This window comes from Dunckerocampus dactyliophorus, chromosome 5 (genome assembly GCF_027744805.1).
Source record: "Dunckerocampus dactyliophorus isolate RoL2022-P2 chromosome 5, RoL_Ddac_1.1, whole genome shotgun sequence".
Taxonomy (NCBI): Eukaryota; Metazoa; Chordata; class Actinopteri; order Syngnathiformes; family Syngnathidae; genus Dunckerocampus; species Dunckerocampus dactyliophorus.
This window is the reverse complement of record NC_072823.1, coordinates 4,921,433-4,939,889: the sequence shown is the minus strand read 5'-3', so window position 1 is coordinate 4,939,889 and position 18,457 is coordinate 4,921,433. Positions and strand designations below refer to the sequence as shown.

Sequence of the window (18,457 nt, the reverse complement as noted above, 5' to 3'; positions counted from 1 at the left end):
TAGAGGGAGAGAGGGCACGAGGCTCAAACAACAGCAGAATGTGTCGAACAGAAGAAAAGAGAAAAATAAATGTTTGCATTATTTTTGCTTATAAACATTTATGTTTGATTCTGCATTATAAGCCATTTAAAACAGTTTACCTTGTCTGGGAGCAGAATGGGTGGTGGGCAGAAAGTGACGTTAGAGGTTCACAGTTGAGTTTTAGCTTGTCGTGGGCTGTGGCTTCAACAGCAGCCTGTGTTGTTATTTTTATTATTTTTATTATTATTACTATTATTATGTAGTTATTGTTGTGCCTGTTAATTTAAACCTGAATTAAAAGCCTGTTGTTCTGGCGATCAAGTCTGGCGATTGTCTCACCAAACAATTATCGACACCTAGTGACCAATGTGGAGTACTACATTCACAAGTTGAATCATGGTCTTAATGGCTTATATTTGTATTTTAGTTCATGTAGCCATTTTTATACTTGAAAATGCTTATTTCGGGCAAGAAATGCGTGCAATTTAAATATGCACATTTATTGACTAATAATAGACCGCAGTCCAGGGGTTCTCAAATAGTCTCAACCTGGGGCCGCATTTTCCAATAATCATGAAGTCGAAACCCACATTTATTTAAGTCCTTTTTTATTTGTATTATTTTTTACACATTTCTTTAAATCATTTTTTCTATTTTACACTTTAAGTCATTTTTTTACACTTTTATTTAAGGCATTTTTCATTGTTATTATTTTTACGATTTTATGTTAGGCATTTTTATTTGTATTTATTTGTTATTGATTTTTTACATTTTTATTTATGTTCTATTAATATAAAAAAAGTAAGTGAATATTATTTCTTTTTTATATTTTTTTCTTTTATTTAAGTCATTTTTATTAATATTTATTTATTTGTCATTTTAATTTGCATGTACTTTTATTATTTTTTATGCTTTTATTTAAGTCATTTTTCCTTTTATTTTTTTTTACGTTTTTATTTCGGTCTTTCATTATTTTTTATTTTTATTTTTTTACACTTTTATGTCATTTATATTTTTATTTATTTTAATACACTTTTTTACACTTTAGTTAAGTCATTTTTAATTTGTATTTTTTTTTTACAATTTTATTTAAGTCATTTCTTTTTTTTATTATTTTGTACACTTTTATTAGTCATTTTTACAAATGTATTTCATATATGTATTTTTTAAATCGCCTATCATCTTTTGAAACATTAATACACATAATTACATGGCCAAGAGGAAATTATGAAAGCATTTTGTGGAAGAACATGACAACTGTATGCATACAAATAATGCATGAAGTACAATGAAATATCAAAGACCACAAATTCAGATATTTCACTTCTAACTGTGCATTGTAAATACAGTCTACCAAGGAGCAAGATGATTAAGATATGGCTCAATTTGGCATATTTTTATGTAACAAGCTGTCTGCGACCCACCCAAGATGGACCCACGACCCACTTTTTGGGTCCTGACCCACCAGTTCATTTAATAATTAATAATCTTTTGAAAAACCGTAAAATTTGTGTGGTTTTGGGCGACTCGAGACGATGTACCCTGCAGTTGTGTTGTTGTCTCATTGCTTGGGTTTTTCCGATCAAGCCTCAGCACCTTTGTCATGACACGTCGGCTCTCGGTGCTGTGGAAACCTGTGTCAGGAAAATGGGAACAGTGTATCTATTGATCACAATGAAACATCATCCCTTACAGATAGAAAGCGAGTATCGTTGAGTTGTCGCTGATACAAGTGTGCAAAAAGTACAATCCCAAATGAGCGTGTTGATGTTGAATGATATTAAACTCGACCTAACGCCACTTTTCATTTTCTCAGGCGTTTGGCCAAGCATACAGCAACCAGCGTAAGGTGGCCGAGGACGGTGAGAGCAATGAGGAGACGTTGCTGCGGGAGTCTGCCTCCAAGGAGGCATACTACATGGCTCGTATGTTGGAGCTGCAGACGGAGCTGACCTTGAGTCGTTCTGTGGCTTCCAATGCACAGTCAGAGAATGAGAGGCTCAACATCCTCGGGCAGGAGCTGCGAGAGGTGAGTTTGCCCACCTAAGCTTGCAAACAAAACTTGTTGGTAGTATGTAATGATGACGAAGCATACGCAACAAACAATATGTATCCCAATTATCATGATTAAGATCAACACAGGCACCACCTGCCTGTTTTGCCATGAGTTATTTATTGAATTCAATAGTGTTGCCCGCCTCAACAAACCAGATAATTGAATTCAAGAAATAACTCATGGCAAAACAGGAAGGTGGTGACCGTGTTGGCCTTCGCTGCCATATTGTGTCTTTTGGAACAGTCACGTCAAGAATGACATTTGAACATGAAGGTAAAAGTAACCTTAAATGCTCATTTATCCCTTTTATTCATCACTCATATGTATTTGCTCAATGAATGACGTGCTCAATGAAGTGTTTAACCCCGACATTACCCACCACCGACAGTGGCAGTTGGTAATCGTTCATAAATTTGAATAAAGCATAGCATGCACAGCATAATAATACAGCATACATCACGTTTGTAATGTTTTTAAAGTGCTAACGTATGTGTTGCCATTAGGTGGCAATATAACAGCACTGCAAGTACAGAGGAGGAAGACGGAGGATGTTATGGGTTTATAAATATAAACTTTCTATGTATTTGTTGATGAAATAATCTAGGTTTCAGTTGTTGCAGTGAACATGTTTGTATGATAAATTAGGATTCTGTATTTATAAATGGAATATTTTCATAGTTAGAACATAGACAACCTGTTTATGACCTTCTAAATACGGTTTTTAACACTATTAGAGTGCTCTAGACATGAAATAACACTCCTATAGTCACCTGTACATGCCTATTACCCAATGTAGTCGACATAATAAGAGAAAATAAGCCATTTAAGACACAAATAAGACTCATACTCATGTGTGTTGCTTTAAAAGTCTTCTGTGGTGCAGACAGGAAGTGCTTTTGTGTCTCACCGAACATTACTGACACCCACTGACCAGTGTAGAATACTACATATCATCACAACCTCTGAATGTGTCTTCTGAATGCCTTGTATTTTACTTCATTTAGACATTTTTATGCTTGAAAATGCTTCATATAGGAAAAAATATGTTACATTTTCTTAAATATCCATATTTTCTGACCAATAATAGGCCAAATTCAACCATGAAACAGCATGATTTATTCATTAGTATATTAAATATATAGTTGAAATACCATGAAAATTGCAAAATACGAAGCACAAAGTGGCGAAGGATTACTGTGTCGCAATCACATTCATTTTACAGTTGGACAGAGCAGGCAACAACATGACACACAGTGCAAACCTGACCATTTGCCCATTTGCCTACAGCATGCCTGCTGACACTGTGGCGGGCGACACAGGAGTTCGAGTTGGGGTCAGACACCGGGGCCATGACCCCATTGTGGGGGGCAAATCCAGTGCTAAGCTGCAAAATCAGCTAAATGCCCTGAGCTCGGCAGGGGCACAGTTGGCCAGGCTGATTGCGCACACCTTCAGCACGCATTTTCTCATTCACCAAGGCTTACGTTAAAACAATGTGTTGGTTGAAATGATAATAAAACACTTCAATATATGCAGGAAAGAGCAATGGTCTGACATCATGTTTATTCCCCTATTAAAATCTTTTAATGTGCATAGCTGCATACAGTATACTCATACTGTATAGCCTTTAATATTTAGCCTCTATTAGCTTCAGGAGTTTAGGAGATGCTGTCAGCTGCTGTAAGCCTCAAATAGTTTCATAATGATCTTCATTTTTTTAGTTCAGTCTCTGTATCTTGAACAGCATGGTCCGCAGTCATCTCACACACACACACGCGCAGACATTATGAAACTCTGCCAGGAGAATATGATGTTCAAGACTGGATTTATTATAATTAGGTCTGCACATGCATTATATACATCTGCAACAATAACAGCCAACACAATCGTCCAAAGAGGCCGTACACTGTATGTTTACAGTCACTCCTAATTGTCACTGTGTCTGTGACTGAGCAGGTGTTATATACATCAGATTTTTTCATTGTTCTTATTGCAAATTCTTATTTTCTTATAGACTTATGTCAATAGTGTGTGTATTCAACGGATATATGCATACCATACCATACCGGTTTGGCTGTTGTACTTTATGATTATATACTGTATTATTGTATGTGTGACAGTGTACTCCACTAGAGACTGATGCAAAGTGTCCCTTCGTCTCTTCCTGTGCCTCAGAGTAATGAGATGCTGGAGCTCCAGAGGAGCAGGATGCGGGAGGAGATCAAGGAGTATAAGTTCCGAGAAACCCGGCTGCTACAAGATTACACGGAGCTAGAGGAAGAGAACATCACCTTGCAGAAACTGGTCTCTACGCTCAAGCAGAGCCAGGTCAGTGCTGAGGCCGTGTAATACCTGAATGACGGATTTGGCCCTCTATATACCGTACAGAATGTACAGTACCTCTTGTGGTACACTTACAATTGTCATAAAGGATATATAATTCCAGCATTGTATGAACACATAGTGTTGTCGTGCTTTTACTGTTGTTGCAATATCATAAATTCTACTCTTTCGAAGAGTCCGAGGGGAACTTAACTATTTATTATTGTGGTTGTAGTCACGGGTGGGCGATACTGCAAATGTTGGTATCAATCTGATGTTTTGTGGTTACGAACTCACTTGCATAAATTAATAAAAAACTTAATTTTGGTCTGTAAACACAAGACTCCCTCGAGAACTAGTCTCTGACACTTTGTGTGTCTCATGCTGTGATCTGTGAGTGTTTAAACCAATTTTAATAATATTTGTGTTGATCGCATAAATGTCCCTTTGTAGATGTCATATGGCATCAGTCAGCTGACATTAAGCTCCCCTCGTGATTTGCCGCTGCTCCCCCTGCGACTACCATCAAGTGGCGAACTGACGTTTCAAGCTCCACATGGAGATGCAAATTTCACCTTTATTATTCAGGTTACGGATAAACTAACTCAGCGGTAAGATGCCTATATCTAAAACAAATCCGTCCGTTCACTTGTGGAAAAAAAAGTGAATTGTTTGATGGCTTTGCTTCGCATCCTGAACTCCACTATAGAAATGCGTGTTCTTTTACACTTCCGTTTCTTCAACTTTTATTTCATGATTTTCTATATATGTTATATAGTAAGAGGAAGATCATTTTGACTTGTAACTTACACCCTGAAAAAGTGTGTGCACCCCTGATATACATGCACAATGTACATAAATCCTCATATTTATAAATTCAATATATACTGTATATTTTCTATATTAGTAGGAGGTAGATCTTTGGGACTCCGTCATTGTAAAAGTAGCTCGCAGGCTGAAAAAGTGTGAGCACCCCTGCTCTTCATGGACAACATGCTGTCTGCTAAATCCTAGTTACCACATGCAAGAACGCTGTCATCTCACATGTACAGGGAGGTATTATTTTTACTAACCTGAGCCCACCAAGGACGAGGTTATGCACAAAAAAATGTCAATTATGTTACAGTTATTGCTGGAAGATTATAGCACCTGCACTGCATTCAAATGTACTGCTCTGGTGTCATCTCTGTGTCTCCTGCAAAATGAAACTGCTTTTTGTAGTTGTGTTCCTTTTGTTTAATTCCTCTAAAGACTTATGTGTTCTTAGGTGGAGTATGAGGGCCTCAAACATGAGATTAAAGTGCTGGAGGAGGAGACTGTTCTTCTGAACAGCCAGCTTGAAGACGCCTTACGTCTGAAAGAAATCTCTGCGGGACAGTTGGAGGAGGCCCTGGATGCCCTCAAGAGTGAGCGTGAGCAGAAGAATAATCTAAGAAAGGAGCTGGCCCACCACCTCAGCCTGAGCGACAGCGTCTACGGAGCAGGCGCCCATATTGCCCTCACTGTCACCGGTGTCGAAGGCCTCAATTTCCCAGAGGAGTCCAACGGGAGCGGCGGCGCCAACAGCAGCAGCAGCAACAGCGCCATTCCTACTGCCAACGGCAACAATGACGACTGCAATCGGCACAACGGCCACCTCCACGCAGGTGCCGTGTTGACAAAAATGAACGGAGACTACCGGCCTGGACGAAAAAGCGAAGGTCTGCACCCGGTGCCGGATCTGTTTAGTGAGCTTAACCTGTCTGAGATGCAGAAGCTCAAACAGCAGCTGATACAGGTCAGTAAGGAAATGATCAATTCTTGTAAGAAATCAACCTGTTGTAACAATGATTGTCGATATCCCATTGGTCGACAACCCGTGTGTCGAACAAGCCCTGGTCCACCGTGGTCTTCTTATTACTAAAAAGTATCTGCTTAATTCGACATCGACACGCATGGTCGACACCTTGTTGCAACATCAAATTTGGGGGTTGTCATGAGACACCCAACTCACGATTTATTTTTTTAAATACATTTTTTTAATACAATTTGAAAAGCTTTTAAATGATGTGAGCATGAACTACTTCTCTGATGCGGTCCCAAGAACCAGGAAGAAAAGCTACAGAAAATAAATAGCTTTAACAGGTCCGTTTGTCGTGCTGTAATATTGTTAACTTTAATATTTGCTAACAGGTTAAAAACAATATAAACAACTGATAATAATCAAGATCAGACAATATGAAAAAATATATTGTGATTTTTTGTTTTGTTTTGCCACATCGCCCAGCCCTAGGTTTGATGGTATAAAGCTGTTTCAGAGTAAGAAATATGCAAATGAGTTAATACATGAGAGACATTAGTTGGTTTAATTAGGCCTCACTTGATGTTTACAGTGGCTAATTCATACTGTGTGTTGCTGAATACAGTAAGAATACTGATGCAGCCACTGAAGCTTGAAACCACATAATGACATAATAATTGCAAACAAAACCCATGATGATTAAAGATTTCTGGCAGACATGAAGAAATTAAAGGGGGTTTTATTTTAACGCGAGCTGATATAGCAGCAGCATCACAGTGGAAAATCATTTACATGACGTCTAAAGTCCCTTAAGCTGTTTTAGTTATTCTCGGCATGGTTTGAAAAGTCTAACACGACCAAATGTTGGCATTTGTTTGCTGTTGCCATGTTGATGCAAAGAGTTCAGCAGCAGCAGAGAAGACAGTTGTGAGGCATCTGCGTGGGCCATCGGGAGTCCTGTCAGTGGGATAAGGATGCGACAGGCACAGGGACGGGACACAGAGCCGCCACACAGACACACTGACGCCTTCAGTCAAGACGCCTTAAATAGATATGAAACTTCTTCTTAATGTTAAGAGAGATTTACAATTGAATTGGAGGCAGATTAGCAATGCAGATTTATCTCTAAACATAATTATTCTCTATCCATTTTCTATTTAGAGTTGATGCTATCACTATCACTATGCTTCTAATGGATAGTTGACTTTTATCAAATCAATATGCTCTTTCTCAGGCTAGACAGTCATTAGCCGTGTCGCAGGTTCTACTCTATTTTACGGTCGTGTTTTGATATTACATGCACCTCAGAAACAGTGCTATGTTATATGGTACACCGGGGGCGTCCAAAGTGCAACCCCATTTTCAGCCTGCAGCTTGTTTTTTTCAATGTTTTTTTTGGGGTTTTTTGCCACCATGATTGTCGTGATTATTATTAGATGTTACCCTAATTTGCTTTGTCACACTCAACACACTCAACACAAAGCCAAGATGTTGACCTGTTGTTCAGATAGCTTCACATATATTGACCTACATCAGATTATCCTGAAAGAAAAACTGCACTGTTTTTGGAATTTTATCCCATCATCCACAATTCTAATGTGAGACATAAACACACGTCTTTGTGTGTTCTAAAGATAGAAAAACAACTAAAAGGAGGCAGCTCGTTAATGCACGTAATGGGACACACCTATTCTGCCTCCAAAGACCGCTATCAAAACACCTCCAAAAACCTCCAACAAGATTTTATGGTTTTTTTTTACAGTATCCATGTAGTAACGCGTACATTCATGATACCATGTGATACTTTTGCTGTATTTTGGTCCTTTTTAACCAGAACTTCCTTCTTAGGCGCATTGTTTCACATTAGCGACATAGAAACTAATGCCTACTCCTAGCGTTAACTTTTCCAAACTCAAAAACTAAAGCACAGCGGCAGTTGCTCCAATATGTAGCGTTACCTTTCAGTGGTGGCCGTCACATTGTATATAAATGGGGTGTTTTGGGCGCTTTTTGGAGGGTTTTTTTCAGAAGGCTTTATAGACGGAATAGGTGCATCCCATCCATCCATCCATCCATCCATCCATCCATCCATCCATCCATCCATCCATCCATCCATCCATCCATCCATCCATCCATCCATCCATCTTCTACTGCTTATCCGAGATCGTGTCGCGGGGGCAACAGCCTGAGCAGGGATGCCAGGATTTTCCTCTCCCCGGCCACTTCGTCCAGCTCCTCCCGGCGGATCCCGAGGCGTTCCCAGGCCAGTTGGGAAACATAGTCTCTCCAACGTGTCCTGGGTCTTCCCCGAGACCTTCGACGGGTCGGATTTGCCCTGGACACCTCCCCAGGGAGGCGTTCGGGAGGCATCCTGACCAGATGCCCAAGCCAACTCACCTGGCTCCTCTCAATGCGGAGGAGTAGTGGTTCTACTCCGAGTCTCTCCCAGATGACAGTGCTTGTCACCTTATCTCTAAGGGAGAGCCCAGCCACCCTACGGAGAAAACACATATGCTCATGTCTCACATAAGGATCGTGGATGATGGGCAAAATGTTTTTAAAAAGTGCAGTTTTACTTCAATGAATGAATGTATCAAAGTGGTACAGTACAGTTAGAAATGAATGTTAATCTAAAATGAGGAATACAAATGATTGCGCTAGAATAATGTTTAACCTTTATTGGTCCGCTAATGTAACGTTTAGGCGGGTCATACTGATAATTATTTACGTAAGTGCTTATCAGCAGTGTTTGACTAGTTCTGCTGTATTTATTATCTTTATTCTATGGCTGTTGAAAGGATGTGTGTTGATTATTTATGTTATGCTTGCTTGCGTTTGGGACTGACAATGAACAATAAATGCTGAAGGTTTTAATAATTACTAATAATAAGTTCATTCCATACCACGCTGTACTGCAGGTGGAGCGTGAGAAAGCAGCACTGCTCATGAACCTGCAGGAGTCGCAGACCCAGCTGCAGCACTCACAAGGCGCCCTGACGGAGCAGAGCGAGCGCGTCCATCGCCTCACGGAGCGCGTCAACGCCATGAAGCAGCTCACCGGGGGCAAAGAGCTGGATGACTCCCAGGAGAGTGAGAAACCCGCGGGAGGCTCGCTGTCGCCGCAAGCGAATGGTCATCATGGTGCGGACGTACATGGGTTTGAGGTCCTGGAGTGCAAGTACAAGGTGGCAGTGACTGAAGTGATCGACTTGAAGGCTGAGCTCAAGGCCTTAAAGGAGAAGTACAACCAGGCTGTGGAGGGGCAAGGAGGCGCTCACTGTGACGACAGAGTTCAAGCACTGAGCGAGCAGGTTTGTCTCCAAAGATAAAAACATGATTGGCACCAACAACCAAGGAAGGCTTCATACCAGGAAAAGTAGTACAGAAGACTAGTAACTCCTATTGTCTGATGTGCTGTTTTACTGACAAATACAATGTCAGCTATCAAAGAAAAAACATGTATGGTATATAAAATAATATATATATTATTATATAATTACAAATACAATGAACATTCTAATAATATATCATTAAAAATATATATACAGTGGTGTGAAAAAGTGTTTGCCCCCTTCCTGATTTCTTATTTTTTTGCATGTTTGTCACACTTAAATGTTTCAGATCATCAAACTAATGTAAATATTAGTCAATGACAACACAACTGAACACAAAATGCAGTTTTTTAAATGAAGCTTTTTATTATTAAGGGAGACAAAAATCCAAAGCTACATGGCCCTGTGTGAAAAGTGATTGCCCCCTAAACCTAATAACTGGCTGGGCCCCCCTTAGCAGCAACAACTGCAATCAAGCGTTTGTGATAACTTGCAATGAGTCTTACAGCGCTGTGGAGGAATTCTGGCCCACTCGTCTTTGCAGAATTGTCGTATTTCAGCCACATTGGAGGGTTTTCCAGCATGAAGCGCCTTTTTAAGGTCATGCCACAGCATCTCAATAGGATTCAAGTCAGGACTTTGACTTGGCCACTCCAAAGTCTTTATTTTGTTTTTCCTCAGCCATTCAGAGGTGGACTTGCTGGTGTGTTCTGGATCATTGTCCTGCTGCAGAACCCAAGTTGGTTTCACAAACAGATGGCCGGACATTCTCCTTCAGGATTTTTTGGTTGACAGCAGAATTCATGGTTTCATTTATCACAGCAAGTCTTCCAGGTCCTGAGGCAGCAAAACAGCCCCAGACCATCGCACTACCACCACCATATTTCACTGCTGGTGTGATGTTCTTTTTCTGAAATGCGGCGTTACTTTTATGCGAGATGTAATGGGACACACACCTTCCAAAAAGTGAGTATTTTCCCAAAGGTCTTGGGGATCATCAAGATGTTTTCTGGCAAAATTGCGACGAGCCTTAATGTTCTTTTTGTTTGTCTTGGAACTCTGCCATGCAGGCCGTTTTTGCCCAGTGTCTTTTTTATGGTGGAGTCATGAACACTGACCCTAAGTGAGCCCTGCAGGTCTTTGGATGTTGTTGTGGGGTCTTTTGTGACCTCTTGGATGAGTCGTCGCTGTGCTCTTGGGGTAATTTTGGTTGACCGACCACTCCTGGGAAGGTTCACCACTGTTCCATGTTTTCGACATTTGTGGATAAGGACTCTCACTGTGGTTCGCTGGAGTCCCAAAGCTTTAGAAAAGGCTTTATCACCTTTTCCAGACTGATGGATCTCAGTTAATCTCAGTTAAGTTATGTTTTAACGGGGGGGGGGGGGGGGGAATCACTTTTTTCACACAGGGCCATGTAGGTTTGCATTTTTTTTCTCCCTTAGTAATGAACAGTTTCATTTAAAAACTTTATTTTGTGCTCAGTTGTGTTGTCATTGACTAATATTTAAATGTAATATTTAACATTTAAGTGTGACAAACGTACCCTCCCCCCCAAAAAAAAAATATGTCAGGCAGTCAATTGGGCAAATACTTTTTAACACCACTGTGCACGTACTGTACTGTATACTGTAAGTACAATAGCAGTAGAGCCCCGCCTATTCATTGTGTCTCACTGATCTTGCTTTTTAATTGAGTTTAGATGTCCCACTGTACTCCAACAGTACTATCATATAGAATAACTAGGATTAGCTTATTTATGCACATTAGTTTGGAATTGAATCACAACTCTGTTTTAATTATAAAAGGAATATTAGATCCGATAGAGCTACAGTTGTCCATAATATCACTGCAATACATACTGTATGCTGTACTGCTGAATTTGCTGAGACACATTGTATATCAGACACTTCATCTGTGTTATTCAGATAACCCGTTTGGAAAGCAGCTGTCGCGAAGGCCGCGAGAGGATGGCCAGTCTCGAGGCGGAACTACGAGCAGCCAGCAGCACTGCCACAGAGAGCCAGGGCATGCTGAACACAGCGCAGGACGAGCTGGTGACCTTCAGTGAGGAGCTGGCACAGCTCTACCACCACGTGTGTCTGTGCAATAATGAGACACCCAACCGCGTCATGCTCGACTATTACCGCCAGAGCCGAGTCACACGCAGCGGCAGCTTAAAAGGCTCAGAAGACCCCCGAGCTTTGCTTTCACCTCGCCTGGCTCGACGCCTGGCCGCGGTCTCGGCGCTCTGCTCCTCTGAGGCGCCACGTAACCCCGTGGACTCCCCGTCCAAAGAAGCTCATCACAGTGACGCAACCACCAACGCCGTGGACTCTCCAGCTCACCACAACAGCCCCACCCGCAACCCCATCATCTCCACTGTTGCCAGCGTGTCTCCTTGCCCGTCACCGGTGCCCTCTGAGGCTGGGGGAGACCTGCGTAAGGAGCCCATGAACATCTACAACCTGAACGCCATCATCAGAGACCAGATCAAGCATCTGCAGAGAGCTGTTGACCGCTCACTGCTGCTGTCCAGGCAGAGGGCTGCAGCTAGAGAGCTGGCACCCATACTTGATAAGGACAAGGAGTCATGTTTGGAGGAACTCCTCAAGCTCAAGTCCCTGCTCAGTACCAAGAGGGAGCAGATAGCCACACTCAGGCTGGTTCTGAAGGCCAACAAACAGGTAAAAAGGGTCTTCATGCCACAAAAAGCTCAATAAGGAGGGACATTATCTTTTTATTGCTCGGCAGGCCTCTGATGGAGATATGTTTCTCTTCACACTCGTGTTTAGTCAAGTAGTGCACTCCATTTTGCTCCAGGACATGATGAATCAACAATCAATGGATAGTTAAATATGACGATATCATATACTGTTTCCCACAGGACTGCAATCCATTTGTAGAGATGGTGGCTTGCAGGGGGTGACGTAATGACGTCACCGTCAAATTTGCATAGTTGGCCAAAAGTGAGTAAAAAAAATCTGAAAAGCAAAATATGTTTAGAACTACAAATGAAATTTCTTTTTGTCATTTTTTTACAAGTCACAAACAAGACGGAGCCGCCTGTGAGCGTTTTTAGGTGGGGGAGGCGCCTCTATACGTGCTTTATTGTCAGACTGTGAGTCGCTTTTTTTGAAAAATTATATGCGGAAGGGTGTGATTACCCACTATATATGGCGAAAAAGTCACCGAGTTGGCAACGCTGGTCTCTCTCTCTTTGTCTTCTTATTATCTGGCAAACCAGGTGCATTACAGTTGTCCCTCATTTATCGTGGTTAATTGGTAGTAGGATACAATATTAATAAATGAATTGTTTTCCTAGTTAGAGCATGGAAAACCAGCTTATGACCTTCTAAATATGTTTTTTACATTAGTGCCCTCTAGACATGAAATAACACCCCTCTAGTCATCTTTACCCTTGTATTACCCAATATAGTAGACATGATAAGCAATAATGAGACATATTAGCTCACATGTTAGCATTGGGAAAGTTCCTTGTTGTTGTTGTGTCTTGAACGTAATGTAAGTCGATCGCAAGGCATTAAATAAAAGACGGACGTCATCCATCCTCATGATAACCATGATAGCCACCTGATTGGTATATAGTACATCTGTAAAATAGTCGACTCCACTGCACTACCGCTATCTTTGTTTACAATACATTGCGCAACTCTTGCACGCAGGCTACGAGATCTCAGCAGGGACACAATAGACGGACCCCCTTTAAGCCTAGCACGCTACCAAGCTAACTAGTTAGCCTCAAGTTTATTTATTCTAAATTTAAGAAAGGGTTTGAAACGGAGTGGGGAATAAGGATAAAGTAAGAAGCCAAAAACATACCACTTCCACACGGAATGGGAGGGGAACTTTTTTTTTCACGATGTCATGTCTATGACTGACAAGATACTCTCCGACCATGCAGTACATATAGATGTGCTTATGAGTGAGGGGGAACAGGTAGCGGCAAATCCAATTGTGTCAGTACAAATTTACTTGTGGCGGGCCAGATGACGCCATGACCTTTTGGAATGAACGACAAGTGGAATGAGTCAAGATGCCGTATTGAAAGTGATTGTCCACATTGCAGACAGCTGAGGTGGCGCTGGCTAATCTGAAGAGCAAGTACGAGAACGAAAAGGCCATGGTGACGGAGACGATGATGAAGCTGAGAAACGAGCTGAAGGCTCTCAAAGAAGACGCTGCCACCTTCTCCTCTCTCAGGGCCATGTTTGCCACAAGGTGAGTCTCGCCCGATGAATTCAATTATTTTTCAGGTTATTAGCTTAGCCGTCTGACTGTCACACACATGCGGCGAGCGTTGGGGGCGGCATGGCTCAGGTGGTCGAGTAGTCAGTCGTCTCTCAACCTGAAGGCTGCGAGTTCGATCCTCGGTCCTCCCATGATCATGTCAAAGCATCCTTGGGCAAGATACAGACCCCCCAGTTGCTCCTGATGCAGCATCATCAGTAGGTAAATGTGGTAACGGTGTCAAAGCGCTTTGAGTACTAGAGAAGCGCTATACAAGTGAAAGTCCGTTTACCATATTGCTGCATTAGCTGCCATGGCCGTACTCCTTCAAGTGTTGTTCTTCAAATGCCGTATTAAAGCTTTTTAACGTTCTACCCACGCCAGGTGTTTTTTGTGACGTGTGTTAGCAGTTAGGCTCCACGCGGAGGACGTGATTGTTTTCGTTTTGAAGGAAAGTGGGAGGACCACACTGCCAAAGATATTAGTTAGGTCAAGACACTGCACCGCACGAAAGGGCCGCTTCCGCCTGCAATAGTGCTAGCCAGTGATCGACATTGCCGGCGTTTTATTGGCATTTGCCGATCACACCATTTTATATACGGAAATCGGTGGCCGATCGATGGGAGCATCCCTTGTATGTTGATTTCAAGAGCGTGTCCCTCCGCTCTCGTCTCTCTGCAGATGTGACGAGTACGTTACCCAGCTGGATGAGATGCAGAGGCAACTGGCTGCAGCAGAGGACGAGAAGAAGACGTTGAACTCCCTCCTCCGCATGGCTATACAGCAGAAACTGGCTTTGACGCAACGCCTGGAAGACCTGGAGTTTGACCACGAGCAGATCCATCGAGGCCGCGGCGCTAAGGTGCCCAAGATAAAGACCAGCCCTCCCAAAGTAAGTGGCAAAGTACTTTCAGGCCGTAGCACCACCATCACCCCAACTGTACGGACAGGAAGAAATGTGCCTCTCACGACCACATCACATTCACATCCAAGTTTCATTTAAAAATATTAAAATATTCTTCACACTCTTTTAACTAAGTGTTCTCCAAACACAACCTCTTTAAAGGAGTAATAATTACCATCCAAAGTCATTTAAAGACTAGAGTTGGGCATTTTTTCGAATCGATCCAATGTCAAGTGAATTCAGAGCCAGTGTTGCAGACACCGATACTTTCACAATCAGAATAAAACACAAAAAAAACAATCAACAAACCTATTTGTGAGTAATTTAATAAAATAGAAACAATAATACAATAATAAATCATACAGTTATTCTATTTTATTACAGATGAAGAGGGAAAAAAATTAGACTGTTTTGGTTTGGGGGCTGATTATGTCATAGCCCAAAACTTAAATCTTGAATAACTCCAAAAGTATGACAACACAAACGCTCATTTTAATTGCACAAAACAGCACAAACGCAGCACTAACAAATGAGACTATTTGACCAGAGTTTTGCGGGGGTTGGGGGGGCAACTTCACTTAAAATAAAGTCAACAGTGCAAAATAAGTAAACAAAAGCAAAAATAACTGTTGGTTCGCTCATTCAAATCCTTTTTTTTTGTCTCCAAAGCGCTCCTGTGTCCAGTAATTTATTCCCTGAGCTTGTAAACAACATATATATATATATATATATATATATATAGGATTGTGTGAATAAACATATAAGAGAACTGAATAATATTGCCTGTATCGAGCTGATACTGATACTACCCTTGGCATCCATATTAGGATTGTTAAAGACCACGTGGGGAGGGGATCAAGTACACTTTTCCACTAGTATGGATGTGCAATGTTTGTTCAGCAATATGCAGTGCCCCCATTTGGCTAAACATGTAAACTGCATATATTTTAACATTATTATAATCAGAAGTATTGTGCTATTTAGTCTTTTTTATTGTGTGTAAGAAATAAGAATAAGAAATAAGAAATAAGAAACAAATGTGAATGTAAGAAACGGACAAGTAAATGTCACAATTAATTACTGTGTCATACAATGCTTTACCCAAGCACAACGAAATCCCGTTTTTCACCACCAGATGGCAGTGTTGTTCTTGTTTGGCTCAATCTTCCTTGCCCTTATTTACGCTAAAGGCAAACTCTAAGTAACCTCCTGAAAAGTTCTTTCTCGTTTCATTGAGAGCATATTATTATTGTGTCAATGTAAGTGTTTGGTGAATGGGTATTGACAACATTTCACAACTTTGAGGATTAGAATGGTTTGTGAAGGTAAATGCTCCATATTTAAGCAGGACTGCGTGTGTCTAGCATGATTTTTTGTATGATACTGTACAACTGAAAGCAGTGATGCACGTTCGATGTGTTAGAGACGTGTCTGTGTTCCTTATATGTTACGTATGTTTATATGGCCAGACTAGAAGCTCAGTCGGGTCGCTCTGTCTGTACCTGTAATACCTGAGCTGACATATAGAACCAAATAGGGTTGCACAATCATGCGTTTACACCAATGGTGTCCAAACTTTTTCCACAGAGAGCCCCGTACTGAAAGATGAAAGGATGCAAGGGCTGCCTTGATATTTTGTAAACCAACATCAGCTTTGTGATATATCTGCAAAAGCATATTATTTGTATGAACGTCGATATTTGCTGTTTTTTTTCTATTTTTGCTGTTTTTTTGCCAAATATTTTGAATTTCTTCTTAAATATTTTTTGTAAATTTTCTTTTTGTAATATTATGACTTTATTCCCATAATATTTTGACATTTTTCCTATAATATTATAACTTTTTCCTTTTTGTTTTCTCCTTATAATATTATGGCTTAAAATTTTTTTGAATATTTAAACTCAATGCTACTAAAATGCCATTAGCTTTCCTCAAAATATTAGTAATTTCTTGAAAAATTGCGAATTTTTTCTTGTTAGAATAACAACTTTTATTCTCATAATATTCTGACTTATTCTCTTCAAATCACAACTGTTTTTTTCCATCTCTGCTGTTGTTGTGTTTTCTACATTTTGTAATTATTTCAACTTTTTTCACCTTCTTCTAATTGTGATTTTATTGCCGTCATATTTTTTGCTTTATTCCCATAACATTATAACTTTTTCCACAACCTAAAACTTAATTTGTCGTTTTGTTTGTTTTTCATAATTACGACTTAATTATTTTTTTGTTTTTTCATTAATATTTCCACATTATGCCACTAAAATTACGTTATTTTTCCTCATAATGTCACTGCGTTCTTCTCGTAAAATTGTGACTTTTTCTTGTTCGATTACAGCTTGTTTTTCTTAATATTTTGACTTTATTCTTATCAAAATTGCCGCAGATTTTCGCTGCAGTTTTCTTTTTAAATCATAGTCTTAGAATGTGTCGCGGGCCAATGAAACAACAGCCCCCCGGTCTGCACCTTGGACACCCCTGGTTTATGCAGACAGTGACGCCGGTTGCAGGAAAATAGAAATTGGGAGCAATTAGGACTCTGTGCTTACATTTTTATACAAATTCCTGCTAAAAATCTTGCGAGAGCACGTTCCCCTGTTTTGTCTGTGTTTGTGTCTAAACCCTGAGTGTCACCACTGTGTGTATCTGTCTAATTTATCAGTTTTTTATAGATCGTCAGCAGCCTGCTTCCTCAGTATCGTCATTCTACCCACAACTAAGGCGAGGGAGAGCCTCCCTAAGCCGCAGGTAACATGCTGTAGTAGTGCATGTCGTAGAGTATCTACAGTATCTGTCCGTCTGTCTGCAGATAGTTTGTGGATTCCATCTGTGGAGCTGCTGACAGATCTCAATGCATGTCTAGTTTAAGTGTTGTTTTGTCCACCTTTTGTTTTTAACCCTGTTTTGGTATTGAAATGTTCCCTCTCAGCAGCGGTAATTAGGGGAAGGCAGCACAACTAATTTTGTTATTGAGCCGATAGCAAGTGCATACGGGGCCAGTATTGCTGATACCGATACTGATACGTTTTACCTGAAATATTTCAAGATCATTGAATGGGCAAGCAAAACATATATATTTTAATCAACAAACACGTTCCTCCCTTATCACGGTTAATTGGTTCCAGACTCGACCGTAATCATTGATATAGGATTCCTTGTTTATAAGTGGAATATTTTCGTAGTTAGAGCATAGAAAAGCTCTTTAGTTGTGAAATAACACCCTGATAGTCACCTTTACACTTGTATTAACCAGTACAGGTATACTGGGGATGTCTGGGTTTTTTGTGGACCGTGTACTACCTGCTGTGGCTATTGTTTCGTCTATGTAACATTACTGCCACCCTGTGACCAGTGTAGAATACTGCATATCACGTTTTTGAATGCCACTTCTTCACCCCGGGCCATTTTGCTTGAAAAAGCCATATCCAAAATATATAAAAGTTTTCCTCTGCATCTACAAGGTCTATGGGGTTGATCTTGGTATCCAAGTCAAGGGGAGACTTTGATGTACAACGTACAGTCTTTACTGTACCTGTGCTCCTGGGTAAACGTAAATGATGCTCGTTCAGTCATGTTTTGGTGGTGTTTTTTGATGTTCTTGGATGTCAAACTCGTCTTCACACACAATGCCGAGGTAAAATGTGTGCAAGTATACACCGCGTAACTATCCATCCATCCAGCCTTCTATGCCGCTTATCCTCACTCGGGTCACGGGTATGCTGGAGCTTATTTCAGCTGACTTCGGAAGAGAGGCGGGGTACACCCTGGACTGGTCGCCAGGGCACATATAG

General features: G+C 40.8%; 1 protein-coding gene across 3 annotated transcripts in view; it reads left to right on the top strand.

The window, feature by feature from the left end:
* Positions 1-18,457, top strand: part of bicd1a (bicaudal D homolog 1a) — a 42,624-nt gene that overhangs the window by 19,506 nt on the left and 4,661 nt on the right. For 2 of the 3 annotated variants that reach the window (XM_054777074.1, XM_054777072.1), the window contains 8 exons: positions 1,838-2,050; positions 4,253-4,405; positions 5,667-6,176; positions 9,098-9,490; positions 11,440-12,198; positions 13,602-13,753; positions 14,444-14,654; positions 17,339-17,414. In XM_054777074.1, the coding sequence (XP_054633049.1) occupies positions 1,940-2,050; positions 4,253-4,405; positions 5,667-6,176; positions 9,098-9,490; positions 11,440-12,198; positions 13,602-13,753; positions 14,444-14,654; positions 17,339-17,386 (2,337 nt within the window). In that variant the 5' untranslated portion in view covers positions 1,838-1,939 and the 3' untranslated portion in view covers positions 17,387-17,414. The remainder of the gene's footprint in view (positions 1-1,837; positions 2,051-4,252; positions 4,406-5,666; positions 6,177-9,097; positions 9,491-11,439; positions 12,199-13,601; positions 13,754-14,443; positions 14,655-17,338; positions 17,415-18,457) is intronic. The other variant, XM_054777073.1, reaches the window with a different exon arrangement.